The sequence below is a fragment of the Salvia splendens genome, chromosome 11, assembly GCF_004379255.2.
Source record: "Salvia splendens isolate huo1 chromosome 11, SspV2, whole genome shotgun sequence".
Classification (NCBI taxonomy): domain Eukaryota; kingdom Viridiplantae; phylum Streptophyta; class Magnoliopsida; order Lamiales; family Lamiaceae; genus Salvia; species Salvia splendens.
Genome location: NC_056042.1, coordinates 24,675,919 through 24,703,888, shown reverse-complemented (window position 1 = coordinate 24,703,888; position 27,970 = coordinate 24,675,919). Strand labels below are relative to the sequence as shown.

The following is a 27,970-nucleotide window of genomic DNA, read 5'->3' as shown; positions in this document are numbered from 1 at the left end:
CTGTTTTCGGAGCGTCACTCTCATCCATCAACACTTGGTGATATCCTTTGTATAAATCAAGAAAACAGAAAATTTCGAAGCCGATCAAAGCTTCTACTTTTTTATCTATATTCGGAAGGGGATAGCAATCTTTAGGACAGTGCTTGTTTAGATCGGTAAAATCTATGCACATCCGCCATCCTCCTTCTTTTTTCTTGATCATCACAGGATTGGCTACCCAAGAAGGATATTTCACCTCGAATAGTACATCCGCTTTTAGTAATTGGCGGACTTCGTCATGGATGACTTGGCTTCTTTCTGCCGCAAAGAGTCTTTGCTTCTGTTTTACTGGCCGGATTGAAGGATCAATATTTAACCGATGAGTGATTACCTCGGGGGGCACGTCACTGAGCGGGCGGCTTCTCAGGATTGAGACGTGGCCCCAATCTGCCTTGTACCGGTGCCCTTTGAATTCTTTCAAAAGGAGTTCGGCGAGGAAGCACCTGGCCGCTTTGATCGGGCTTCTTTTTCTCTTCTCGGGATGAGCTGTCTAAAGACCGTTTTCGACGGTCTGCCTCATCCGCACGGGAAAACTGGTCCGCAATGTCCCACATTTCTTGAGCTGTTTGCGGACCGCACTCCACGAGCTTTCTGTAGAGAGCTCCGGGCAGGATTCCATTTTGGAATGCCGAAATGACAAGTAGATCGTTGAGATCATCTACTTGTAGGCATTCCTTGTGGAATCTCGTCATGAAGTCGCTGATCTTTTCGTCGCGACCTTGACGTATAGAAAGCAGCTGAGCCGAAGTGATCCGGGCTTCCGCTTTCTGAAAGAACCTCCTGTGGAAAGCATCCATTAGATCTCGGTAAGATCTAATGCTGCCTTGGGGGAGGCTATCGAACCACCTTCTCGCGTTCCCGATAAGCAGCTCGGGGAACAGCTTGCACATATGGACCTCATTGAGACCCTGGTTCGCCATGTTATACTGATAGCGTCCCAGGAAGTCATGAGGATCCACCAACCCGTCATAAGTCATTGACGGTGTCCGGTAGTTCCGCGGCAAAGGAGTTTGGGTGATATCGTCCGAGAACGGAGTCTTTAATGCTCCGTACATGGCGAACCCGACATCTCTTCGGTACGGAGGAGATGGAGTTCTCCTGTGGTTCCGGTACCGAGGAGGAACAGGAACATGTCGGGGTTGAAGATTCTTTCTCCTGGAAGACACGTCACTACTGCGGTAGTGACTTTCATGTCTGGATGAGGAGGGAGAATCCGCCGTTGTCTTCTCCGGCTGTTGGCTCTTCTGCAGGAAGGTTAAGAACTCCTCCTGCTTCTCGGCCAAGAACAGCTTGACAGCTTCATTTAAATCGGGCTGCTGGGAAGACTCGGTGCGATCTCTCCTGGAGTGGCTTGTTCCTTCTTCGTGAGAACCGGAGGTAGATGTCTCCCGAGGCCGTTTTTCAGACCTGCGAGCTGGACTAGCTTCCTCACGGTTATCACGAACGGTATTACGGGTATTATGTGATCTGGTATGCATTTTTTTTGGGGTGGAAAAAGGGTCAAAAATTCGCTTTATCACAAATTTGGTTCTCTGTTTCCCACAGACGGCGCCAGTGATGGTTTCGCGAATTTTTGATGGTGATGAATGCAGGAAAATGCAGATCACGACACAAAGATTTACGTGGTTCGATTTACTGAGGTAAATCTACGTCCACGGGAAGAAAAGAGGGCAGAGTTGTATTGCTTGATCTGTTTTCTACAGCTTACAATACAGACTTGCTATTTGATATTTTATCTCTAGAGAGCTTCTTAGAACTTAACCCTTTTCTATCTGATCTAAGTTCTATTTATACATTGAACCAAGATCGTGGCATGCAGCACCATTTACTAGGCAGTGGATGTCGTGGAGATCGTGGCGATCTTGCATGGGTCCACTATCCTGCATGAGTTAATGACTGCTTGACACCACTAAATAGATCGTGGGTGTAGTGGAGGTGGAAATCCTGCATGAGTCCACTATCTCCTAGTTCGGTCGAATACTGAGACCGAACTGCTGAATTATTGCCGAGCAGCTTTTGCCGATCTGAGAGTAGAGCTTGATGCCGACCTGAGAGCAGAGTTTGATTGGTTGGCTTTTACCGAGCTGTAGGCTGGGGCCGAACTCTTTGGTTGTGCCGAACTGAACTCTTTAGTCATGCCGGACTGATACTCTTTAGTCATGCCGAACTGATACTCTTTCTTGGGCTTTAGGCTGATGGGCTTTACTGCTGTTGGGCTTGTTTAGTACGTACTCCATCAGACCTCAACTACTATCTAGATCACAAAATTTTGGATTGATTTTTTAACTTATAAACAAAATTCATTAAAATATAGATAACAAATTTTGGAGCATTTATTTCGCTGTCTTTTGTGATTCAGTTATGAATTCAACCATCCCAATTATAACAACGTTATAATAGTACGATTACTTACTAGAATCTTATAAAGATAATTGATTACAAACTTGATCCAATTTGGGGTTTTAAGTTTTAACTATTAGCTGCTCCTTAGCGTTCACAGTAAGAGCATCCACAACGGTGGCGTCCGTCGCCACGGCCATCCGCGCCGCTGGCACGGACGCTACCCTCCGTTGCTGCGCTCGCGCCGCAGCGCCGTGCCAGCGAGCAGCTGACGTGGCGCGCTGGGATTCGTCAACGGCATAGCCGTTGTGTTTAATTTTTTTTTAATTAAAAAATCAGTTTTTAATTAAAAAAACCGATAAAAAATAAAAAAAAATTCACTTCCCAAAAAAAATATATCCGTTTATAACCGTTTTTTTCCACTTTTTAAATTTTTTTTTCATATTTTTACCCCAAAAATACACACTTTCATCTATAAATACCCTAAATTTCACTCCAAAAAATTCACATCAAACTACACAATTCTCATCTTCATTCTCTCATATCCATTTTCATCTTCAATCTCTCATATCCATTTTCATCTTCAATCTCTCATACCCTACAACATCACTATGTCCGGCCAAGACGATAACCCTACGGGCTCCCACGGTTGGAACCCCGAATGGTTCGGTTCACAACCGATTCCTAGTCCGAAAACGGACTATTCGGCCCCTCCTCTCACCCAAGATTCGGGCGTTCCGGGTGGCTACCGGCCATACCCGGTCGACGAGCAAGGTGCCTCCGATGGGCGATACGGGTGGACACCGGAGCCTAGGCCTCCCGTCCCTTCCCAAACTCCGACTCCTCCATCTCGCGCCGGTGTCCTCACACCGTACTTGGAAATCTCCGAAGATGCGGTGGTTGGCACGAACCAATCCGGCGATCACTTTTGGTGGCGCGTCTCTCGGCGGTACAATGCAAACCGGCCGTCGGGAATGATCGAGCGCAACGAGAGTATGGTGCGCAACTGCATCGGCCGAGCCAACGATGAAATTCGCAAGTTCAATGGCTATTTCCTCCAGGAGTCGCGGAATGCCGGGAGCGGCCGGAGCGAGGTCGACATCATCACTGCGGCGCTGAGCACCTACCAATCCATAAACGGTAAGTCGTTCAAGTACCTAAATGTTTGGCAGGAAACGAGGACGTACCCGAAGTATCTGGGAGGCGTAACATCCTCCTCTAGCGGCTCCTCCAAACGGTCACGGTCGGCATCCCTATCCGACACCGGCGAAGAAGTGGCTAGCCAACTCGCCGAAGCTAACTTGGGTAGCCCTGACGCCGGACCAAGCGGTTCCCGACGCCGACCGCAAGGAAGGAAGAAGGCGGCGGCCGAACGCCGTCGCGCCGCGACTCCATCTGCCCCCGCCCCGGAACCCGCACCCTATGTTCCACCTCCACCCCCGAACAACTCGTTGTGGGCCCTTTTTGCCCAACTCAATATGGCCGATAGGTCAACTATGACCCACACGCAACTTCAAACGCACGAGGACATGATATTGGGTCTCAAAAAATAATTGGGGTTGGTGCCGCCGGATGCGTAGTCTTCCTCGGGTAATATTAGCCAATAATCATGTAATTTTTAATTTTTAGGAGTTTAATTATGTAATTTTAAATTTTTAGTTTTTTAATTATGTAATTTTTAATTTTTATGATTTTAATTATGTAATTTTTATTTTTTAGGATTTTAATTATGTCTTTTTTATTTTATTTGTAATTTGTAATATTTATTGTGGTTTTTTAATGAATTTTAGTATTATGGAAATGTTTTTGTGTAATTGAATTTTAAATTAATTGTGCTCGTCCTTGCGGAAGAGCACAGCTGTGGGTGTTGTACTCTTGCCAGAGAGCAGGCAGAAAAAGTGGGGTCGGGCCCACAACCGTACCGCTGGTAAGAGCACGGTTGTGGATGCTCTAAGAACATACATTTCACAGCCTACATCCAATTTCCTCCCGTCACGTCATAAGCTTATCTTACCGTCCATTCTCGGCCTATCTCATTATCTCTATATAATTCATTTTAATTATTAGTGTTTATCAAATATTAAAACAATAAAAACAAAATAAATTGAAGAAAAAAAACATAAAAAAACAAACATATTTGTAGTAGAGAGATGAAAGGTGTGAATGAAATGAATGAAGTGCAATCAGGTATGTATATATAGATATGGAAAAAAACGGCAACGGTGGAGATCGGCACCAATCACGCGCCGATCGGGGACCGGCGTCGCCCGCGGCAGAGGCGCACGCCAACCACCGCCCATCAACCCCCCCCCCCCCCCCCAATAGGCGCCAATCGCACGGCGGCCGATCGGCGCCCCTATTGTTAGTGCTCTTAGAACTATTTTATCATTACACTTATTTTGAAGACTGGATTTCTGAACTGTATAGATGATGCCCTTAAATACATGTTTTAAACTACTCCGTAGAGGACAAATGCTACCCAGTTACCTGAAAACAATTTGGGTAACTATTTTTTATTTCATCAATATCAATTCTCTCATGAAAAGTGTTCCAGTTTAGATACAAGTCGCTTTCCATAGAAATATGTGGTGTGAAAGAAAATCAGTTTAGACACCTATTCACTAGAATCAAACACAAAACGCAGGCCTGTGGACCCCACACCGCAAACACCCATTTATTCCCCCTTATTAGAATTAGATACGCATGCAATCTCTCTTTCTCTTCACTATAATATCTTCTTCTTCTTATTCTCTCTCCTCTCTCCCACCGCCAACGCAAGCCCCCCGCACCCTTCTCCCTGCCACTGTTTCTCTCCGCTTTCACTTTCTTCTCCCTTTTTCTCAGGTAACTCCAACTTCTCTACCGCTCCCATTCTACATACTCCTTTTACACCCTTTCAATTTTCCCTTACTTTATTTTCTTGCTAAAATTCTTCTTAATATGGTAGCATTCATGTTCAATTAGTGTGATTTTCTTGCTATTTTTTAAGTCGAATGAAGCTCATTTTTGTTTGGGCGTTTAGTATCCATTGTGAATCGGTTCCTTTAATTTTACTTTAGCAGCTCAGCTTGTTCTTGCTATGCTCAAGTTTCCATCTTGGAATTATTTTCTTTTTACTTTGTACCTGATCTTTGTTTTCTGTGATTGTATAGCTACATTTTTTTTTGTTGCAATTTGGATTTTTTTAATTGAAAAGTGATGGCTTAAATTTGTACTCCTTTCTATGATGTTGCTCTAGAAAAAAGAAGTAAACGATGTCGTTTAATGGGGGTGATCAACTGTACTACACCGTGGGTGGCGATGACACGGTGGATAGTATGGATGGAATTGATGAGGAATCCCATGCTGCTGATGATGCTAATCTTGATGAGTATGAGATGGTTAGTCACATTCTTGGACAAATGTTACTTCTCGTGCTTCTCCTTTCAAAATTAATATGGATGATCAAGTGTATTTGTATGTGTGTGTCTGTAATAGCAAAGCCTAATCTTATTGAATGTGCCTTGTGTGAATTTGGCTTGATTTGGATTAAGCAGATGATGAAAGTGACAGATACATCTTCCTCACAAGCAAGGGAAGGAAAAGATATACAGGGTATTCCATGGGATATACTAAATATTACCAGAGAAAGCTATCGATTGACTCGTCTTGAGCAGTACAGAAATTATGAAAATATACCTTCATCCACTGAAGCTGCTGATAAGGTGAGGAATTGGGACTCTTTTTTTTCCATTACTTTTCCTGTACATGATCAAGTTTGTGGGTTAGGGTAGGTTCCATGTTGGTAACCTCTATTTTCTATTCTTGTAGGAGGGCAATCCAACAGATAAAGGAGGTAGATACTATGAATTCTTTCATAATACAAGGCTTGTCAAGCCTACGGTCCTGCATTTTCAGGTTGGTTCAATTTTTACATGTTTGAATTGTCAATGGATCGATGAGCTATTTCTTTTTTCCCTATCTCTGACTATTGAATTTGGCTGTAAGAAATGAAATCTGCCAGAATTTTAGTATCTTCTATGAACCCTTGCTTGTTTGTACTGGATTTGTGGGACCAGCATACAACCGAGACTTACTCGAAGATATGTTCAAAATTTGACCTTTAATGTCTTGAAATTTTCAACATCCTAAGATACTATTTTAATGTCGTTTAATATATATTATCGTTGTTATTTCCATTTTCTTTTTGCTAGTCAGACTAAGCCATAAAAGCTTAACTAAAATTGTCGTAACACCACATTTCATCTCAATGTAATTGTTTTCTTACTTTCTACAACACATCAATTGGAAATTCTGTTTTGGAGTTTGTCAGGACTTGTGACATGAGATTTATATGATTCATTTTTGCTATGAGCTCCTAATGTTCATTGGTATCTAACACTGACCTCAGAAATGTGAGGGTCCAAGACCCAGGTAAAGGTAGTGGATAATATATCTCTTTAGTTCCTCCATCATTGTCGTGTGAGTGACGAGAATTGAAATGATGACGTTAAACTTTCTATACCCATTTACTAATGAAAATTAAACTTCTGCGCGCATCAGTGATTTTTAATGATTTGGATATTCGGGTTTCTACTGCTGATAACTGGATGAATATGACATTAAATCATATCCAGTTACATATACTATGTTTGTTTTTTCATCTCTTCAAACTACATTTTTTTGGCGGTGCTTGGTTGTACTTGTCGATGTATTTGGGGGTTCTAGTGTACTTGAGTCAACTTCATCTGGTGCGGACTGTTAAATTTACCCCCTCAGAAAAAATAACCCTCTTCTCACAGCATAGCATATATCTAAAATGGTGGCTTTCCCCACTGTCCCATTTCTGGCATGACTGCTACCTGTCCAGAAACCATGACCTGTTTCTATCTGCAAAACTTCCATAACTTGATTTGTAAAAGACTATCCATGAAAGAATTAATTCAAGGATCTCAACTTATGATCTCTTTTGGACTGTCAATTGGTCACATGGGCTGCCTGTATATCACTCACTGTACATGAATCTTTAGCTAGGACAATGTTGCTCTGGATCTTTAGCAACAACAGTCTTGCTTGAGGTTTCTTGTGCTTTTTACTGGTCATAGAATTTTACACTTTACAGTGTGCTTATTGCTGAATATGCTGTGCAGTTGAGGAACTTGGTCTGGGCTACATCAAAACATGATGTTTATATGGTTTCAAACTATTCGGTTATGCATTGGTCATCATTACTCCAGAATTTGACCGAAGTACTAAACTTCTCTGGGAATATTGTGCCGACAGAGGTATATAGATTTCATACAATCATTTTCTTTCTACTTGTTATGTATTATTTTGATTGTAAATATATTTATCTTTTGCATGTTCTATTTGCATTTAGATATTCTCATGTAGTTTGCATCGATCCATCTGACACCTGTTTGTTATTCCATTTCTCCAATTTTACTTTCAATTTTGTATGTAGAAATATCCAGGGACCTTGCTGGAAGGATTTACACGAACACAGTTGAGCACACTGGCCGTGAAAGATCGTTTTTTGGTGGCAGGTGGCTTTCATGGAGAACTTATCTGCAAGGTGAGCAGATTCATTGTAACTTTGAATCCCCTTGTCGATCATTAGTTTGAAACAAACCGCAAAAAAAAATTGACCCCTGCCTTCACAAAATCATTACTTTATTCGCAAAACTTATGTTTCATACTCAACCGTTCTCTCTCATCATCTCATGGTTGATCTGTATTTCTTTGAGCTTTTGTAGTCCTTGGATAAACTGGGCGTAAGCTTTTGCACAAGGACTACACATCAAGAGAATTCTATCGTTAATGCCATTGATATATATGACAGCTCAAGGTAACACAAACATTGTTATTCACCTTTTTTATTTGACTGTCTTCTCAATTGACTGATTTGAGCTGTTGATTATCATGCAGCGGATTACATTTCATGACGTCCAATAACGATTGTGGTGTAAGAGAATACGACATGGAGAGGTTTCAGCTCCTTAACCACTTCCACTTCCCTTGGGCAGTCAATGTCAGTGTCTTTTCACGCTCTACGTTCATTTGTTTTTGATTTTGTTCTGTGTGCTAAAACATTAGCTGCATAGAATCCCTGGAAACCCCATTTATCAAGAAATGATTCAGTTTAGATCTCGTGAATTGTTGTTGATTGTTTGCAAGGGGGGAATTGTGCTATAGGTGTTATTGATAGATGAGAATGCTTGAGGAATTATATATGTAATGTGTATAAGATAACTTATATTTGGAGCATCTTGCTTAAAGTTGTGCTCTAATGCAGCATACATCAATGAGCCCTGATGGAAAGCTTCTAGCTGTCGTTGGAGATGATTGCGATGGATTACTGGTAGATGGCCGAAATGGAAGGGTAAGTCTTATTGCAACTCGGTCTTACAATAAAACGTTTTCAGTTTATTTGGATGTAAGGAGAAGGTTATTTTTGCTGCCAATTAGCGGAACACAATGTCGCAGAAACAGAAATGAACATGATCTGAAATTTAAAATTTAACTCTAATGTCCATGCTTTCTCTCTTTCACAGAAAGTAGCTTCTGTAGCCGGTCATCTAGACTACTCATTCGCCTCTGCTTGGCACCCGGATGGGAGGATATTCGCCACGGGGAATCAAGACAAGACGTGCAAAGTATGGGATGTGAGAAACCTGGCATCTCCGGTTGCAACTCTCAATGGAAACATTGGTGCAATCAGATCAATACGTTTCTCAGCAGACGGACAGTTTCTGGTGATGGCTGAACCGGCAGATTTTGTGCATATATACGGCACTAGAGAAAACTTTGAGCAAAGGCAAGAGTTGGATTTCTTTGGGGAGATAACCGGTGTGTCTCTGAGTCCAGACGACGAGTCCATCTTTGTAGGAATCTGGGACAGGACGTACGCGAGCTTGCTGCAGTTCAACAGAAGGCACACCTACGAATATCTTGATTCCCTTATGTGAGTCGCGCTCCCTACCTTCTCTCGGCCATGCTACCGACGACACACGGCAGGTTAGAAACATCGTTATAACGTGTACAGTTGTTAACATGCTTTTGAAAAAAGAAAGCTTCTTTATCTTGAAATGTAAAGAAATTCTCTCCAGTTTGCTGAAACTAATTGGCTTTGTACAGAGACGATTTTGGTGAAATATTTGGACTGGTTGTTTTGATTGATGTAGTGTTAACTACTCCCTCCGTCCCACTTCCATTTCTGCACTCGTTTTGCAATAATAATTAGGTAAAGTTGAGAGAAAGTAAAATAAGAGAAAGAATAATGTAGGTAAGACTATTCTCTATATTATTCTATCTTTTACTTTACTTTCTCTCCATTTTAACTATTTATTACTATTATTTTGCAAAACGAGTGTGAAAAGGAAGTGAGACAAACTATCTGAGACAGAGGGAGGGAGTACTATTAAGAACTACCCAATTTTAGCTTTTCAAATATAACTATTCACTTTTAGGGTGAAGGAACAAAATCGTTGGGAATGGATTAAAAAAATAAAAATAACCGGAATATGCATTGTCGTATTTGAAAGCTGGAAGTGGTAAAGTTCTGTTACACAGGGGAATTGAAGAGATTTACACATCCTTATTGGATAATCATTGGTTGGTACTTGAAACTTAGAGCACCCACAACCGTGCTCTTGCCAGCAAGCCCGGTTGTGGGGCAAGCCCCATTTTTTCTGCCTGCTCTCTGGCAAGAGCACAACACCCACAGCGAACGAGCACAATTCAATTTAAAATTCAATTAAACAAAAACATTTTCATAATATTAAAATTCATTAAAAAAATCTAAATAATATTACAAATGACAAATAAAATAAAAACGACATAATTAAAATCCTAAAAATTACATAATTAAAATACTAAAAATAAAAAAAAATCACTACTCGTTGCCGAATTTCACCCACATGTGTTTGATTATGTCTTCTTGTAGCTCAATGTGGGTTTGGGTATCGCGCATTGTGTGCCTTGTCTCGATCCTCTGGCCCACCGTCGTATGCACACCTCGGCGTGGGGGAGACCTCGCGGTTGAGCTTCCGGCTTCATCCTCGTCGTAGAAGCTAGCCGCCATCGGTCCTTCGTCGGCTATGATCATGTTGTGTAAGATAATACACGTGTACATGATGTCGGCGATATTATTCACGTACCAGAGCCGAGCCGGGGCCTTCACAATATTGAATCGGGCTTGAAGGACCCCAAAGACTCTTTCGACGTCTTTTTGTGCGGACTCTTGATGCTGCGCAAAAAGAACCCGTCTCGGGTCGTGCGGGTTGCTGAGCGTCTTCACGAAAGTCGACCACCTTGGGTAGATACCATCGGCGAGATAGTAACCCATGTGGTATGTATTTCCGTTGATGGTGAAGTCGATCGTCGGTGCTACACCATTCATCACATCATTGAAGAGTGGTGAAGAATAGAGCGCGTTCAAGTCGTTGTTGGATCCGACAACGCCGAAATATGCATGTCAAATCCATAGGCAGTAGTCGGCAACCGCCTCAAGGATAAGTGTTGGGCCGCCGCCTTTGTGACCGCTCAGGTGTTGCCCCCTCCAAGCAGTCGGGCAATTCTTCCACCTCCAATGCATGCAGTCAATGCTGCCAAACATTCTGGGAAAGCCATGGACTGATTCGTGAAGACGAAGCAACCGTTGGCAATTATCGTGGTACCCGAAGGAATTCATCACCGAAAGCTGAAGGAACGCCCTCGCAAAAATTTGTTAGACAAAGGATTCCAGTGGACTCACCGATATGCAAATACTCGTCGAAGAGGTCGGCCGTTTGCCCAGTAGCGAGTTGTCAGATGGCACACGTACACTTCTGCAACGGCGTGATACTTTGCCGGCCGGCTGCATCTGGACCTGTTTGGAAGAATTCAACACGTGCGGACAATGTGTTGACAATTCGCATAAACAAGCGCTTTGATATGCGAAAACGGCGCCTGAAGTAATTTGTCGGAAACCGAGGCTAGTCGGCAACGAGCCTTTCGTGGGCTCCCTCCCGGTCACGATGGATGTAGCGGCGAGTTGATCTAGTTCGTTGAGGAGGAGGAGCGGGGGTATTCGCCGCGACATATGCTTCGTAAGCGGCACGATGTTGTTCGTAGTATTCTTGTTCTTCGCGCTCCGCTTCCGCCATAAGATGGGTGAAATCCATTTGAGGTTTTTAGTGAGAGATGAAGGTGTAGATAGTATGTATGAGAATTATGAATGAGAGATGAATGAGACATGATTTGATGTGATATATGAATGATGAATGTGTGTATTTATAGATGATTTTGGAGAAAAAAATAAAAAAATTTCAGAAAAACAGGCAAAAAAACGGCCATATTTTTGGGATTTGGAAATTATTTTTTTTTATCGATTTTTAAAATTAAATAGCGAATTTAAAAATAAAAATAAAAATAGCCGTTGCCCAATCGCGTGCCGCCACGTCACCTGCTCGCTGGCACGGACGTGCTCGATGCATCGAGCAGCGTCGTGCCAGCGGCGCGAGCGCAGCAGCGAACGACCTCCTCCTTGCCGCTGGCACGGACGGATGGACGGCGTCCGTCCACCGTTGCAGATGTCTTAAATTGCTGAACAAAATTTCCAAAAGTAGCCAAGAGGTCACTCACAAGTATCTTGTCAGAAATGTTAATTGAAGCCAGGGCTGGGCTGGGCTATTATTGTGTGGTAGGTAAGAAAATGAAATATTTTTGGGAAGATGAAAACTATTTAATCTGTAGTAATTGATAAGGAATTACTGAGCTGTCATGAGTTGAAGTGAGTGAAGATTGGGGTGGAAAAGATTTGGCAGTTATCAAAATTATTTTGTTTGAGAATGGCATGGGCATGTGCATGTGATTGAGCTGAGAGTGACAAAGACCAAACAGATTGGCAAAGCATAAAACGACAGCAAAACCAAAAGGTTGAATTATTTTTTTCCCTCTTCTTCATCTTCTTCTATTGAGGTATCAAAATATATTTGTTATATTTTGAATTTTAAAGAAGAATGAAGACTAGACGAGGAAAGAAAAAAGAGAATGATGATGAATGACCAATTAAGGATGCACCAGTGTAGAGATTAGAATAATAGTGTACCACATTCCATGTTCAAATAGCTTTGTGAATTTATTACACATACATCCAAAATTGAATTGAAGTAAATACCATTTCAAATATACCATTTGTTTTCATTAACTACAAATAGAACATCATACTAAAATGAAGTATGACTTTATTATGTTCCACCCTTGAATAACAAATAATGCAAATATGGAATTGTAGCTCTGGGTCGCAAATTATTTGTATGTTGTGCGCTATAATTGTAAAGTTAAAAGTATAAGGAATTTTTTTTATCTCTAATGATATTATTCATTTTACTTATCCATATGATATTACCCCGTCCACAAAAAATAGTTTACTTTTATCATTTTGGAACATCCACAAAATTAGATTAATTTTTAAATATGGAAAGTAATCGTATTTAATAATATGCACCTCATAATCTACTAACATTATTTGTCTATTTCCACCATATTTTCCATCTCTCTTGTTTATTTTTATCAATTGGCAATTGTGCATTAAAATCTGTATTACTATTACTATATTTTTGGACGGAGGTAGTATAAAGGTAACTCTTTTATCCAAGTATTGAAGAGAATAATTTGTAAAGCCCAATTCACATAAGATAAACAATGCAATACAAAGCTATATAATTATTAGATAAATTACTCAAATGTGTATGTACTCTTTAGAAACGTGTCAACACTCAATACTAAGTACCCACCCCAAAAAGCTATATAGATATCACTAAACTTAGTGTGATTCGAAAATCCAATTCAATATTCCTCTAGTGTGCACATCACATGTGAGTCAAATCATTAGCGGACCAATGCCATGCAAAACCCTACTTAATTATTTGGGAACCTTGTAATAAGTTCGTGAATGCTTTATAGTAAATGGAAAAAAGATACTATACTATAAAATGAATTTGATATATAGTGGGGCCATATCGGTTCATCCCGTGACTGCTCATCTGCATCATGTGAATCATCTTTTGTCCTCACTTGAAAAGGTGCTCAACAAAATATTGGAATTGGAGTAGTATTTTTTTAATTTTTACTCTTCTTTTTCATCTATACTGAATACGAAATATGTATACACTATCTATATTATTAGTAGTAGCCTTTTTTTAGTTTCAAGCGAATTCCATTTTCTAAATCTATTTATAAGTATTACTTTTATATCAGCTTTATTACAAATATGATTTTCTATGTGTGCATCATAATTCATAAGTAAATTGTATTGAATTGATTGCTTGCATGACTTATTTCAATCAACTAATGAGAGAGTTTGTAAGGTTTGAAGAGCAGTACAACAGCTTGGTAAGTGACAGGAAAATAACATAAATTTTGAACTTATGTGGGATTGGAAGTTAAAATTCAAATTCCGATTCATTCTGTGAAGAAACAACAAACAGAAGCAGTTAGACTTAGAGTAGTAGTTGGAGTGAAGGAAGTACTGAAACTTGTTCACTAATTAAATACTTCATCACATAAAATTAAAGGGAAAGTGCAATCCATTTCAAAATTTGAAAAGTGAGCAAGACAACATACCAAATGACATAATAAGCGACACACAAAGAAAGAGTCGAAATGCTCGTATACGTTTGTACTATGCAAATTTGCAAAAATATTGTAAAATATTTCTTTGAAATATGAAACATCGACATCTTCAATTTGCCTGGTGTATTTCCTATTCTAGTTTATTTATTTATTTTTATTTATCTTGTGGAGTACAATATTACCCAATGCCCACGTAAGAAATGACCTAATATCTCCAAATATATAAATCAAGCTATATTCATTTTGCAACAAGTCCCTTTTGAGCTGACATATTAGTTTCATTCACATGTACTCAATACTTCAGTTTAATGTAAAAAATTTATTACATATACAACATATTATTGTACTCAATACTTTAATCTCATAAATTTGTTAAAAAATTACACATACATGATACAACATATTATATCCATATCAAATTTTTTTTAAGAATTGCAAAAAGCTTAAAATCAGAAAATAGCGAGCAAGATCCATCGTACAAACCGAAGTTCAAAAGGCCAACAAAGATAGAAAAACAATTAACAAAAATAAGACTAAGCCAACAAACAAAGAATGGCGAGCTAAAGGTCGCACAAAACCTATCAATAAGAAGACCTAATATACCACTCAAACAACACCAAAAACACTCAAGCAACAAAACACCTCAAGAAAGCAACCAAGAGCAGAAGTAGAGAAGAAAAGCATAACTCCGGACTTCACCAAGTGATATACCTATCAGTCTGTCACTTTTTTAGTCTCAATTCCAATCTCTGAACTTCGAAAGAGCTCTTCAAAATCATGAACTTAACATTGGTACCAAATTCTCACAGTGAGTCATTCTTTAAACCCGACAAATTAGGTTATAAGACACATATTATTAAATGCCGAATTTAAGAATTAGGGTGTCAAAATGCCGTCGTTTTATTTATAATTCAAACGAAGTCACATAGATTTCAGGGCAAACCACGTAGAATCAAAGTATGTAAAAAAAATCTATTCTATTCAGATGGAAAAAATTACACATTTTCAAAAATTTGTAAATTTTTAAGACCACTTTCAAACTTCTTAAGAAAGTAGTAATAGATTGTACTCAAAATTTATGATTTTCTTAAGACCAATATTCCTATAATAATATGCTTTAGTAATTTTATCATAACCCAAAATAAAGTCAATGAGAATAGAATGAAATAACTAATAGCAGAGGTAAAATGAATAATCCTAAACCCTAATCCATAAAGATATGAATAGTGATTCGATTCCTAAGAAACAATAGGAGTATCAGTTAAATTAAGGCAAGAATTAATGTATTTATGATTAGAATTATCGTAGATTACTTATGAGACACTTAATGAGATCCAAATTTATAATTTGATTACAAGCTTAAATCAATAGGACATTCTTCAAAAATAGCTCAAATTTTGATATTATGATGACTTTTTAGCATAATAATTATAAATAAATTTACATTATTGTGCATTTTATAGTTCAACTTAAAATATCGGGCAATTGACGCTGATGTGCGCCAGAAAAACTTACCATTTGACATTAAAATTAAAGTAATAGAATTATTGAAGTAGGAATAATATAACCAACTGATATTGTTAATCATTCTAAAAGCAGGAGTGAGGAAGCGGATGTATTTCATTTGCACTAATTGATTGATAGCGCTATAAAATGTACAATGAATATTAAGTATAAATTATAATTGTATTACTACGAATTCGGTTATTTTTTAAAAAAATAATTCTAAATTATTACAACTTTTATTTATAAAAATTATACTCTTATTGGTGAAACAATCCGTTCCCATCAGTGGCGGATCTAGGAGGGGGCGACCGCTCCCTTCTTTCGACTAATTTTCCCTTACGTAAAATTGTCATGTTCGTCTCCTCCCTTTGTCCTGACGTCGCCCCAAAGATTGAGAAAATAGTTATTTCAGCTCCAAATTCTGCCATTGGTTCCCATAAGTAGTAAACTTTTATTTTTCAAAGTAAGACTTTATATAGTTTTAAATAGAAAAACACCAGGTGGACATTAAATGTCTTACCATGTGATATACCACATAAATGCCAAATGAATTTTCTCAATCACTTATTTATATTTTAAAAATGTATTATTTGAGAAATATTATCCCCTCTCTCAAAAAACAAGAATCAAGATGTGTATACTTTTTCCGAACGTCATGATTTGATATGAAAAAACTCATTTAGTTTTAATACTCCTATTTTATTATTTTTATACTTTATTTTCTCTTTACTTACCACTGCTGAATTTTAATATGACAAGAACATTCACCACACACATGTTTGATGAATATGGTTCTCAAGTGGGTTAGCTCTCCTAATCTACTCCAATGTTATAAATACAGTAAGAATTAGGAAAAATAAATGATTTATGATGATAGTACAAATTATACTTATATGCAACATGTTGGGGCAACCCAGTTTGATGTTCATAAATAAAATAAGAGTAATTCACAGAAAGATGTTAAAAACATTCCGCTCACATTCCTCCCTCTGCTTTTCCATGACTTCATTAAACAGTTTCAATATCATTGAAGCAAACAGAGAGCTGCAATTCATCATCTCTCTCATCCATTAACAAATGGATATGGATACCTAAACTCTTAACTCACACTCTCACTCACCAAAAAATGAAGTTTCACCGCTACGCCTTACTTTTACTCCTCCTCTCATCTCTCTTCCCGCCGCCCTGCCTCTGCCAGCTCAACGACGACGTCCTCGGCCTCATCGTCTTCAAATCCGCCCTCCTCGATCCGCACCAGTCCCTCTCCTCCTGGAACGAGGACGACGCCTCTCCCTGTGCATGGAAATTCGTCCAATGCAACTCCGGCAACGCCCGCGTCTCCGAGCTCCACCTCGACTCCCTCTCCCTCTCCGGCAAGATCAGCCGCAGCCTCGAGAAGCTCACTTCCCTCAAGCTCCTCTCCCTCTCCAACAACAACCTCTCCGGCCCCATCTCCCCCGACCTCGCCCTCATTCCCACCCTCGACCACCTCGACCTCAGCCGCAACTCTCTCTCCGGCAACCTCCCGCCCTCCCTCGCCGCCCTCCAGTTCCTCCACCTCTCCCACAACGCCCTCTCCGGCCCCCTCCCCGACAACATGTTCGACAACTCCCTCTCCCCCCGCTTCCTCTCTCTGGCAGGAAACCGCCTCGAAGGCCCGCTCCCCGCCTCCCTCTCCAAATGCGTAACGCTTAATCACCTCAACCTCTCCAGCAACCGCTTCTCCGGCGGATTTCCCCGTGGGATTTGGTCGCTGGAGAGGCTCCGGACTCTAGATCTTTCTAGAAACGTCCTCTCCGGGGAAATCCCGGCGGGAATGGCCTCCGTACACAACTTGAAGGAGCTGGATTTGCATGGAAATCAGTTTTCTGGATCCCTGCCTTCCGAAATCGGTCTCTGCCCACATTTATCCAAAATCGATTTCAGCTACAATTTCATCACCGGAGCAGTTCCTGAGTCTCTGCAGAAGCTGAACGAACTCGCCTATCTGAGCATATCCAACAATTTCATCACTGGCGATTTCCCTCAGTGGATCGGAGGAATGAGCAGCCTCGAGCACGTGGATTTCTCCAGCAATGCCCTCACCGGCTCGGTTCCTTCATCAATTGGAGAGCTGAAATCTATGAAATTTCTTAATCTAGTCCAAAACAAGCTGATCGGAGGCATTCCGAGCTCTCTGGGCGAGTGCTGGAGCTTATCCGTGCTACGATTGGGCGGAAACGCTTTCAACGGCACCATACCTAACGGTTTGTTTGACATGAAGTTGGAGGAATTGGATGTTTCTAGAAACGAGGTGACAGGTTTCGTTCCTCCTCCGTCAAGCAAGCTTTATGAGAGCCTTGAGATACTGGATCTGTCAGGGAACAATCTCGTCGGAGATATTCCGCCGGAAATGGGGCTGCTGAGCAAGCTCAGGTACCTCAATTTGTCTTGGAACCATCTGGAATCGAGAATGCCGCCGGAGCTCGGCTACTTCCAGAATCTCACCGTCTTAGATCTCCGGAGCAACGCTCTCACCGGATCCATCCCCGGCGATATATGCGATTCCGGCAGCCTCGCCATCCTTCAGCTCGATGACAATTCATTTGTAGGCCCCATTCCTGATCAAATCGGCAACTGCTCTTCGCTCTACTTGCTGTGAGTTTTCTTGATTGAAATCGTGATCAATATCTCTCTGTCTCTTCTCTCCTGATTGTGATTTATGATTTGTGATTTGCAGGAGCTTATCTCACAACAGTTTGAGCGGGCGAATACCAGAATCAGTGTCGTTGTTGAGCAAGCTGAAGATTCTAAAACTGGAGGAGAATGAATTGAGCGGTGAGATACCGCCGCAGCTGGGGAGGCTGGAGAATCTCCTGATCGCAAACATCTCCCACAACAGACTAGTGGGGAGGCTACCGGCAGGGGGCATCTTCCAGACACTAGACGCGACCTCGATTGATGGAAACATGGGTATATGCTCACCATTAGTAAAGTCTCCCTGCGTCATGAATGTCCCCAAGCCTCTAGTCCTCGACCCCTACGCTTACGCGAGCCAGCCAGGCCGTGAAGCCCGCTCGCCCCCGCGCCGCACCTTCCTCAGCGTGTCCGCCATTGTGGCGATATCCGCTGCTGCGTTCATCTCCGTCGGAGTGCTGGTGATAACCCTGCTCAACGCCTCGGCTAGGAGACGTATCGCCTTCTTCGACAACGCACTCGAGAGCATGTGCTCCAGCTCCACCAGGTCAGCCAACATGGCAGCAGGGAAACTGCTTTTGTTCGACTCCAAATCCGCTGCGGAAAGACTTTGCAATGTAGATTTGAATTCTGTACTGAACAAAGCAGCGAAGATTGGAGAGGGAGTGTTTGGAAGCGTGTACAAGGCTACAACGGATGGGACGACAGTCGCTATCAAGAGACTGTTGACGAGTAACAGGGTGCAGTACCAGGAGGAATTCGATCGGGAGGTTAGGATTCTGGGGAAGGCGAAGCACCCGAATCTGAACCCGCTGCGAGGCTACTACTGGACTCCGGAGCTCCAGCTTCTGGTGTCGGACTACGCTGCTGAAGGAAGCTTACAAGCGAGGCTGCACGAGTCTGCCTCTCCGCCCATGACATGGGGGGAGAGGTTCAGGATAGTGGTGGGGACAGCGAAGGGGCTGGCGCACCTGCACCACTCGTTCCGGCCGCCCATCATACACTACAATCTGAAGCCGAGCAATGTGTTGGTGGACGAGAATGTGAATCCAAAGATATCGGATTTCGGGCTGGCGAGGCTGCTGACGAAGCACGTGGTGAGCAACAGGTTCCAGAGCGCGATGGGGTACGTGGCACCGGAGCTGGCGTGCCAGAGCCTGAGGGTGAACGAGAAGTGCGACGTGTACGGGTTCGGGGTGATGGTGATGGAGGTGGTGACGGGGAGGAGGGCGGTGGAGTACGGGGAGGACAATGTGGTGATACTGAGTGATCATGTGAGGGTGGCGGTGGAGCAAGGGAATGTGGTGGAGTGTGTGGATCCGGGAATGAGGGAGTATCCGGAGGAGGAGGTGCTGCCACTTCTAAAGCTCGCGCTCGTCTGCACATCACAAATACCTTCCACCAGGCCATCTATGGCTGAGGTGCTCCAGATTTTGCAGGTCATCAACACGCCACTGCCTAACAGAATTCATCCACAATTCTAGTTTTTCTTTCATCAACTGCATTTTCTTTCTCCCACTTAATTACTCTGTTTTTCTCAACACCTATATTTTTAGTTTTCATTCAGTCATCTTGTGCTTTACACAAAAATACGATAGTATTGGAGGTGTTCAGTCTGCAAGATTATTCTCCCAATAAAAACTCAATAGAAGATCCTCTCCCAATAAAATATGACATTATTCTCATTGTTTTTTTTACAGGATGATAATTAAACGTGGTATTAATACTATAGTATTGGGGGTGTTCAGTCTGCAAGATTGTATAGTGTGTTTGGTTCATGAGATTCAATCTCATAACTCAATCATAGATGGATAATCATGGGATGGTCATAGCTAACCCCTATGACTAAAATAATATCATGGGATGGTCATAGCTAACCTCTATGACTAAAATAATATCACAACTCAATCCTAGATTATATCTTGGTATTATTTTATATTGGCAACCGAACACCACCATTATGTACTCCCTCCGTCCCTTTCAATATGTCAACCTTTCCTTTTTAGGTTGTCCCACTCAAGATGTCCACTTTCTATATTAGGAAATAAATTCATCTCTCCTCTCATTAAAATATTCAACTACTCCTACCTTTTTTTCTTTTGACTTATTCCATCTAACAACTCCTTTTAAAATCTCGTAGCCACTAAAAAATGTAGACATCTTGAGTGGAACAAAGAGAGCAAATGAATGAAATTACTCTAACAGGGCAGTGCGATATCAACCCATGAACTATAGATAGGGAAATGTTAGTGTGGCATCTGTGATTAGGTCATCCATTAGGCGGTTACTTACTGTATTTCCTAAACTCCTCCTACTGTATTTGTCATGATACTTGCGTTTTGGCCATAGCCACGGACAGTCTTATAAGCACGTAGTAATAATCATGTTGACTCTGCATTTTGCTTTAATCCTTTCAGATGTTTCAAATGCAAATGAGTCTTGGAACACTATATTTTTATCAAATTGAATTAGACTGTGTTTTCCTTTGGTATAATGTAATTGAGAGTTTGGACATGGAAGTGAGAGCCTTCAATTCCAATTAATTGTACCGCAAAATTGAACTAAATTTTAATTTCAAATTCGCTCAATTTTACACTTCACATAACACACATTACACATTGCCAAACAAAAAAATAGGAGTATATAATTTTCCAAATAACCAAAAACAAAGATGGCCCAATAGAAAAAACCAGCCAAAATAAAAACTGTGTGCTGCATACAAAATGGCCAATAGAAAAACATGTAGTAGCCCTAATACTCGAGAAGAGAACGGCGATGATAAGTTCATAGCGTAAAAACAGAATACATACACGATTTAGCAACCTCGATCCAAAATCTTAACATCAGAAAATAAATTAATCGATTAACAAGATATTCTATACCTCAAGGATGGCATTGTCATCCACAAACAAGTAGTATCTCATAACCATTACTGCAGAAAAATTCTCACCTCATCTGCTAAGCTACAACCATGAGCAGCGATAGAATACCACGTCCCGCCACAGGGTTCACCTTTGTTTACTTTTCATGAAGTGCCTTCATCAGATACAGTCTGCTAAAGCTTTGTCCAGCCACTCTGCAACCCACATCATTAAAACAAAGTTAAATGTGACACTGAAAAACATCAAAAGTTAACATGCACTCTAGCTCTGCAAATATGTCCTTCTGAAAAACGCAAGAAATATTGTATGTCAAAGATCAAAAGAAAAAAATAAATGGAAAAAAAATATCACAGAATCATATAAGAGCCTAGCAATCCATAAATATTTGGATTACTAAACAACAATATTTTTACAGCATGCAACATACAACAAACTCAAACCAACTTGCAGAAGTTTTATGCTATACCCATTGATTTGGTTGCAATAATTTGCAATTTGATTTGTTATGAGGAAACTATCCAATCTTGATGGCTCAGGAATGGGCTTGAAGAGAGGGTTTGTGGGGTCCTCCTCAGGTAATGGCTCTTCCCCTGCATTCTTCCGCGCAGCATTTTCAGCCCTAAAAGGAATGAAAATAATGTATTTGTGACAGAAACCTCCACGTTGTAAATCTTAGAAGGAAAGAGCATGCTCAAATATCTAACTTCGATGTACAGCATCACATTACCTTCTTTTCTGAAGCCAGGCCTGCTTCTGTGCTTCTTGACGAGACAGATTCCTGTAGTAGAATTGGAACTGGAGAAGAAAAGGTGATATCATGTCACTGGCCAGGCATGCAAACAATAATAGATACTGACCTTTTGTTGTTCCATTGACAAGTCATCCATGCATTCAATTAGAAACTCCACATTTCTCTCTAAAATTGGACTGGTTGATAACTGCAATCTATCATAATCACACTGACAAAATAGAATGGGAATTAATTATTACTCACTGAGGAAAAGTAAAAGGACCAACTATGTGGAACTAGATTACCTGGGTGACTGGAGTATCTGCCTCAAGCTCAGTCATAAATGCGCTGATTAGAGCAGAATTTGAAACCTTAATCTGAAAAATAGAAAGACCGCAGACTAGTTTTAAAGATTGCTAAGAGTGTCGTCTGTCTGAAACTAAAAGCTGTTTACATCTAGCAATGAAAAATGTAACATTACTAGGTAATGTGTATGGACCACAGAAAATTTCACAAGGAAAGAAACATAAGTCTGCCAAACTTAACCTTTAACACCAATATTAAAAAACTCATTTTTAGGAGTGTCTCGGTGCGGTTCAGCAAATTATCGTGTACAAGGCAGCCTTACCCTGTTGGGAGACAGGGAGCACGCCTCGCAACCCTGCGAGCAGTGTTAGTATTTGTCCAGATTTCATGGGCTTAATTTAGATGGCCTGTCCAAGGGTTTAATGAGCTGCTAGCTTAATCTAAAAAATAAACACCTGGCAGAAAGTCCCGCTCCTGCTCCAAATTCCCCCACCCCTTCTCCATCTCATTCTCCAACACTTTTCAGAAGACTGACACGCACAAGCATTTTCTTCTTTTGATCTATGACTAATAATTATCACTATTTGATTTAAACTTAAGATTATAAAGACTTATGGGCGTATAAGTATTTAATATCTATGTTTTTGTGTGTTATCATACACTATTTGCTGCATGTATATGTGTTTTATTATGTTGGTAACAGTTTTAAGTGTTTTTCTTGATTAACGCCTCATGAGTCGGTAGAAAATTGTACTTTAACACTGTTCAACACAGCATAATGTCAGCCTCAATGGTGAACTGGTTCCAAGATTTTAATTGGTCTATCAACAAAATTATGTACACGAGCTAGTACATATTCATTCATATTTCAACACCAATAATTTTGAAGGGACAAATAATTTTGAAGGAGTCTGGAATATCTAAATTAGTTATTCATCACTTATACCGAGGATTAAGCTTTTTTCTGTTGGACCCTCGAAGTCGAACTAGATTATTAAACCATTAAAGATTCATTAGTCTTAATAAAATATGTTTCTTATCAGGAATTAGAACAAAAAAAATTATAAATTATAAATGCACAAAAAGACAATCTTAGTCAAACTTGATACTTCAAACAGAAATTAAGAATTAAAAACTTACAGGAATCTCTTCAAAAATATCCACAAAGGAAAGATTTTTCTCTCTCAACCTGTGAAGAAAGCAAACATAAGATACAGACTGTGCATTTGAGCTAATCAAAAGGATGAATTTTATAATTTTTAAGGGTATGAAACATATATGAACATACTTCTCCCCTTTGAAGTTATTTGTGCGATAGAGCTCCATGAAGGTATCAGAAAGCTTCAGCGCCTTTAAAGCTAGGACACCTTGATTAGCTCTTGAAGGGTCATAAATGATGCAGACACATCGTCTTATATTTTCCTATCACCAATATAACAGCCCAAGTTACACAAGCAAACAAAACACTATCAGCAAACATGCGAAAAAACAAATAGCAGTTACAGACAATACCAGTGGCAGGAGATGAAGAAGCAAAGAACTATATGATTTAGCATAGGTAAGGGATTACCTGGTAATTCATAAAAGTCTCTATCAATTCCCCAGTTTGGAAAGAGCCAAACAAAGTTGATTGATACCTAGAACGATGATCACATTAAAATGTAAGGCAAAAACATTGAGATAACATTGTATATTTACCAGGTTTTATTTATTGAAAAAGTCATATGACTATTTCGCACTGAATGCTTGAAGCCATCATGCAAGGATGAAACTTAGAAAATCCATAGAATAACTGACTATCAAGTATCAATGCACATTGGCAAAAACATTATAATCTATAGTTCAGAGATCACATTTTAACTCTCTATACTACATTCCACACCCGATGGAACTCCTTTAGCATGACTGTCAGACTGTGTAGTTGAGAGAGTGAAAGAACTGGTAGTTAGATATACAAAATGTGATTCGTAGACATTAAATTAGAACTTAGCACTGCTGCAGACTTCACAATGTCACTCAAACCTAGCGCGGACATCATATTAGAAAATACACCACGTAGGAAGCTAAATACCAAAACAATGTAAAATTATTGTGACAACTAACAAACCAAAATTACAGCTTATTCTTTCAGAAACATAAAAATCAAGTGTGTTGCTTCCAAAGCATATAAATCTGGAAATGTACATGATTGTGTTGGACTTTAGCAAAGAGAATACTTACCAACCAACAGTGTTGTTGTCAACATTAACCTCCCTCAGGCATCTCATCATCTCAAGCTGATAATTAGCACCTTCGGCTTCAACCTCTTCATCTTCCTCACGAATCTGCAACATTATACACAGGTCGTTTGAAAACATGATAATTATTATAATATCCAGTCGTGCAATAAATATGAATAGCTGAAGCAACATGCTCACCGGGAATGGGAAACAATTAGTGACTTCGAGAACACTACCAACGTCCAAACCAAGAAGCTGCCCGGTAACCAAAGCTGGTGATAACTCCTTGCAGTGCTTGATTATCTTCAAAATAACCTGAATAGTGCATTCCAAGCATAATAACGTATTAAAAATTGTATCACTAAGCAGCATGAAAGATGGTACCACAAACGCCAGGCAATTCAAAAAGAGTAGCAGCCATTGAATTGCAATCAATCTCATACGTAATTGGGAGGTCTAAAAAATATGAGTTGAATCTTTTGTCCAAAAATTACCATCAGGATAAAAATCAATCTGCACTTGCTGCTATCCCCCATCCCCACCCGACAAAGACCTAAGGAAGTCCCAATATCTCGCCCAGTTACATAAAATTGTTTCTTTTGAATCAAAAAATTGCAAATAAACCTAAATACAACGCAAATACTTAATGTGCAATATTCTACTACTCGAATGTAATTATTTTTTCGATGAAAAACATACCAGTCCTTCGATCTGGACGACTCTGAGCGGCGGCGTGGCCTCCTCGGTAACCGCCACTTGCAGAAAAGACCTTGTTGCAGCTGCATAGCAGTAAAGCCATCAAAATTCGTCAATAATTAAGAACACATTTAAAATTAATGAACGGACGAAAATGATAGACGAGTATACGCACTGTTCGCCATGATTCGAGTGACGTGAGAAACGAATCGGAGAACCTGAGTTGTTCCGGAACCTGAGTTGTTCCGATAACAAAACACAATACAGGAAAACCCTAAATTCAAAATTTCCGAATATAGCTTCAGACAGATATTATGTGCAATGGGCTGATTAAATAGGCCCATGTGCCTTCTCCTTTGCCTCCTTTTCTACGCTCTATTCCATAATAATGGATGCATTTCTTTTCGGCACAGAAATTTAAAAAAATCACTATGAACTCGAACTAGGCACCTCATACAATAATGTCTAAACTCATTGCCGCTAGTACAAATGCTCTGGACAAGTAAGAGAGAGTAAAGTAAGTGTAAAGAAATGTGTTGGAAAACTACTCCACTACAATGGAACGTACAAAAATGGCAAAATGACTCCACTACTATCGGAGGGAGTAGTATTTTTTAGATAATCACGTAATTTAAGCTATAACTATATCTTTTTTTCATTATTCTTCTAATTATATTCCATTGGACACTAAAAAAACTCACAATTTAGTGACAGATAATTCTGTCACTAATCAGCAAAATTTACTCACTTAACAGATTTAGTGACAGATAAATTATTGATGGGTCTGTCAATGAAAAGCTTGTCACTAAAAAATATTAGCGACGGAAAAATCTGCCACTAAAGTAACAATGACGGAAGTCAAAAGCGACTGCCATGGTAAATTCGGATTAGTGACGGATGTTCTGTCACCAATTAGTGACAGACGTTTTTCAGTCATTTATGCGTCACTAATTCTTGAAATTTCTGTTGCCGTCACTAATTCCGTCATTAATTTGCGTTTTTTGTAGTGGGATAAAGCAGGGGAAGAAGCCCTCAAAAATTTCCTAGAATGCATTTCATGTTGAAAGAAGCTAGTGCTCACATAAGTGATAATTGTAATAGCAAATTAGGTATAGGTAGAGTACAAATTTGCCTTTATGATGGTAAGTCTCGATATATTCGTCGGCGACATAATACCGTAAGACAGTTGACCACAAGTAGTATTATCGCAGTGGAGACTATGTAAAATCAGCGGATAACTTAGAAGATTCATTAGCGAAATGTTAAAACCGTGATCAAATGCATAAATTACTAAAAGGAATGAGACTGAAAACCACATCTTAAAAAGACGATTATATTGATAACCAATCATACTATTAGAGATCATATGGGCTTGGTTCCATGAGACTCTCCTCTACATTATTCTCGTTCTTATTTTACTTTCCATCCACTTTAATTATTTATTACGATTTTCCCAATTATTTATTACGATTTTTCCAAAACACGTGCAAAAAACGAAAGGGGTCATCTTCAGTGTTGTCAAAATATCGTTCGGGTCGCCTGGGTCGAGACCATCACTGCCCCAACATGGGTGGGTTGATCGAGATACAGGGTCGCCGTCGGTCGCCTGGGTCGGCTAAGTCGGCTGGACATATGCTGCGCAGTGAAGTTTTTAAGGTAATCAACTAATCCCTAAATCTTTTTTTTGTGAATCTTTTCCTTTCGATGCTGATTTGTTTTTACTAAAATAAACATAAACATAATATAAAAGTAAAACTTACCTAAAAATCTGCTATCTCTAATTTTCCCAAATTTCTCACACTATTTTCTGATTTTCTCTTATGTTTCTCAATCTCAATTCTCTGTATATATGCATGCACCATATCAAACTTTTCAAACCCTACTTTCTACACTTTAGAATTCAACTTTTTTATTCCTAAACAAACAAACAATTCAAAGATCTTTTGTTGTCTCCCTTCATATATTCCTTTGTTTAATCAAGGTATTGTTCTAACTTTCATCTTCTTTTTGAATTTTGTGTGCAGGAGTTAATTTTAATTTTAATTTGGCCTCTACAAATGATTGCAACTAGTACCACTTTATCTACCTATAGGCCTATATGTATTAAAACTTCATTTATTTGGCCACTCTATCTAGATAAGGAGTATTATTTTAATTTGAAACTTTATGTATTCGGCCACTCTATCTAGATAAGAAGTTAGTATTAATTTGTATGTAACTTTATTTTTCCTACTATAGATCATGTAATATTTTATTGGATTACCTATTCATGTATATTGTATGAATGCATGCTCTCTCATCGATAACATCATAACAAGTATATTGTTTTTTATCACAATTAATATAAGATGGTTCAAGATCTTGCGAGAAAATACGCAACTCCAAATCTACATAATAGATATTTATTTACGTGTAATTTCTGCTCAAATGATATAACATCAGGGGTTCGAAGGGTCAAGGAACACTTGGTCGGTGGTTTTAAAAATGTCACAGCATGCTCTAAATGTCCATCACGTATGAGAGATGAGATTATAGAGTTCATGAAGAAAAAAGAAGATGCTAAAATGGATCAAGATCTTCCGTCAGCTTCACAAGGTGGGCAGGATTTTGAAGATTTAACCTTTGGAGATGACGAAGAAGATGATGTTGGTAATACAACAAGTAAATCAAAAAGTCCGAGGATGAAAGGTACTTTGGATGTATATTACAACCGCGTTCCAGCAAAAAGAGTCCAAGTACAAAAATTGAGCAAGGGAAAACAACAGACAATAAATGAAGTTCACGAAAAAGAATTACATGACAGGGCTTGCAGTAAATTGGCTAAATGGTTTTATGAAGCCGGAATACCATTTAATGCTGCTAAGCACAAAAGCTTTAAGATTGCCATTGAATGTGTTGGACAGTATGGTCCCGGCATGAAGCCACCAAGTTATCATGAACTGAGAGTACCTTTGCTGAAGAAAGAAGTTGATAGTGTGAAT

General features: G+C 39.7%; 3 protein-coding genes across 3 annotated transcripts; 2 read left to right on the top strand and 1 right to left on the bottom strand.

The window, feature by feature from the left end:
* Positions 1-5,091: 5,091 nt before the first annotated feature.
* LOC121755771 (uncharacterized WD repeat-containing protein C2A9.03-like) lies at positions 5,092-9,535 on the top strand. The gene is made up of 10 exons (XM_042151153.1): positions 5,092-5,223; positions 5,618-5,759; positions 5,916-6,083; positions 6,190-6,276; positions 7,509-7,643; positions 7,823-7,933; positions 8,115-8,206; positions 8,287-8,389; positions 8,654-8,740; positions 8,913-9,535. The coding sequence occupies exons 2-10, from the start codon at positions 5,634-5,636 to the stop codon at positions 9,324-9,326; spliced, it is 1,323 nt and encodes a 440-aa protein (XP_042007087.1). The 5' UTR covers positions 5,092-5,223; positions 5,618-5,633; the 3' UTR covers positions 9,327-9,535.
* A 6,846-nt stretch (positions 9,536-16,381) lies between these two features.
* LOC121755770 (probably inactive leucine-rich repeat receptor-like protein kinase At3g28040) lies at positions 16,382-19,841 on the top strand. The gene is made up of 2 exons (XM_042151152.1): positions 16,382-18,117; positions 18,200-19,841. The coding sequence occupies exons 1-2, from the start codon at positions 16,607-16,609 to the stop codon at positions 19,638-19,640; spliced, it is 2,952 nt and encodes a 983-aa protein (XP_042007086.1). The 5' UTR covers positions 16,382-16,606; the 3' UTR covers positions 19,641-19,841.
* Positions 19,842-20,887: 1,046 nt separating this feature from the next.
* LOC121755772 (eukaryotic translation initiation factor 3 subunit H-like) lies at positions 20,888-25,311 on the bottom strand. Its single transcript, XM_042151154.1, has 12 exons — positions 25,165-25,311; positions 24,993-25,072; positions 24,492-24,608; positions 24,295-24,398; positions 23,645-23,711; positions 23,363-23,496; positions 23,215-23,263; positions 22,074-22,145; positions 21,896-21,997; positions 21,766-21,833; positions 21,505-21,657; positions 20,888-21,232 (listed from the first exon to the last, which is right to left on the bottom strand). The coding sequence occupies exons 1-12, from the start codon at positions 25,172-25,174 to the stop codon at positions 21,175-21,177; spliced, it is 1,014 nt and encodes a 337-aa protein (XP_042007088.1). The 5' UTR covers positions 25,175-25,311; the 3' UTR covers positions 20,888-21,174.
* Positions 25,312-27,970: the final 2,659 nt, after the last annotated feature.

What these genes read in the sequence shown, in the direction of transcription:
- LOC121755771 (XM_042151153.1), top strand. Translation starts at nt 5,634, where the DNA reads ATGTCGTTTAATGGGGGTGATCAACTGTACTACACCGTGGGTGGCGAT. An exon ending in ATGGAGAACTTATCTGCAAG is followed by an intron (nt 7,934 to 8,114) that starts GTGAGCAGATTC and finishes GAGCTTTTGTAG; the next exon opens with TCCTTGGATAAACTGGGCGT. An exon ending in GATATATATGACAGCTCAAG is followed by an intron (nt 8,207 to 8,286) that starts GTAACACAAACA and finishes ATTATCATGCAG; the next exon opens with CGGATTACATTTCATGACGT.
- LOC121755770 (XM_042151152.1), top strand. Translation starts at nt 16,607, where the DNA reads ATGAAGTTTCACCGCTACGCCTTACTTTTACTCCTCCTCTCATCTCTC. An exon ending in TGCTCTTCGCTCTACTTGCT is followed by an intron (nt 18,118 to 18,199) that starts GTGAGTTTTCTT and finishes TGTGATTTGCAG; the next exon opens with GAGCTTATCTCACAACAGTT.
- LOC121755772 (XM_042151154.1), bottom strand. An exon ending in TCGTCCAGATCGAAGGACTG is followed by an intron (nt 24,609 to 24,992) that starts GTATGTTTTTCA and finishes TGCACTATTCAG; the next exon opens with GTTATTTTGAAGATAATCAA. An exon ending in CTAATTGTTTCCCATTCCCG is followed by an intron (nt 24,399 to 24,491) that starts GTGAGCATGTTG and finishes ATAATGTTGCAG; the next exon opens with ATTCGTGAGGAAGATGAAGA.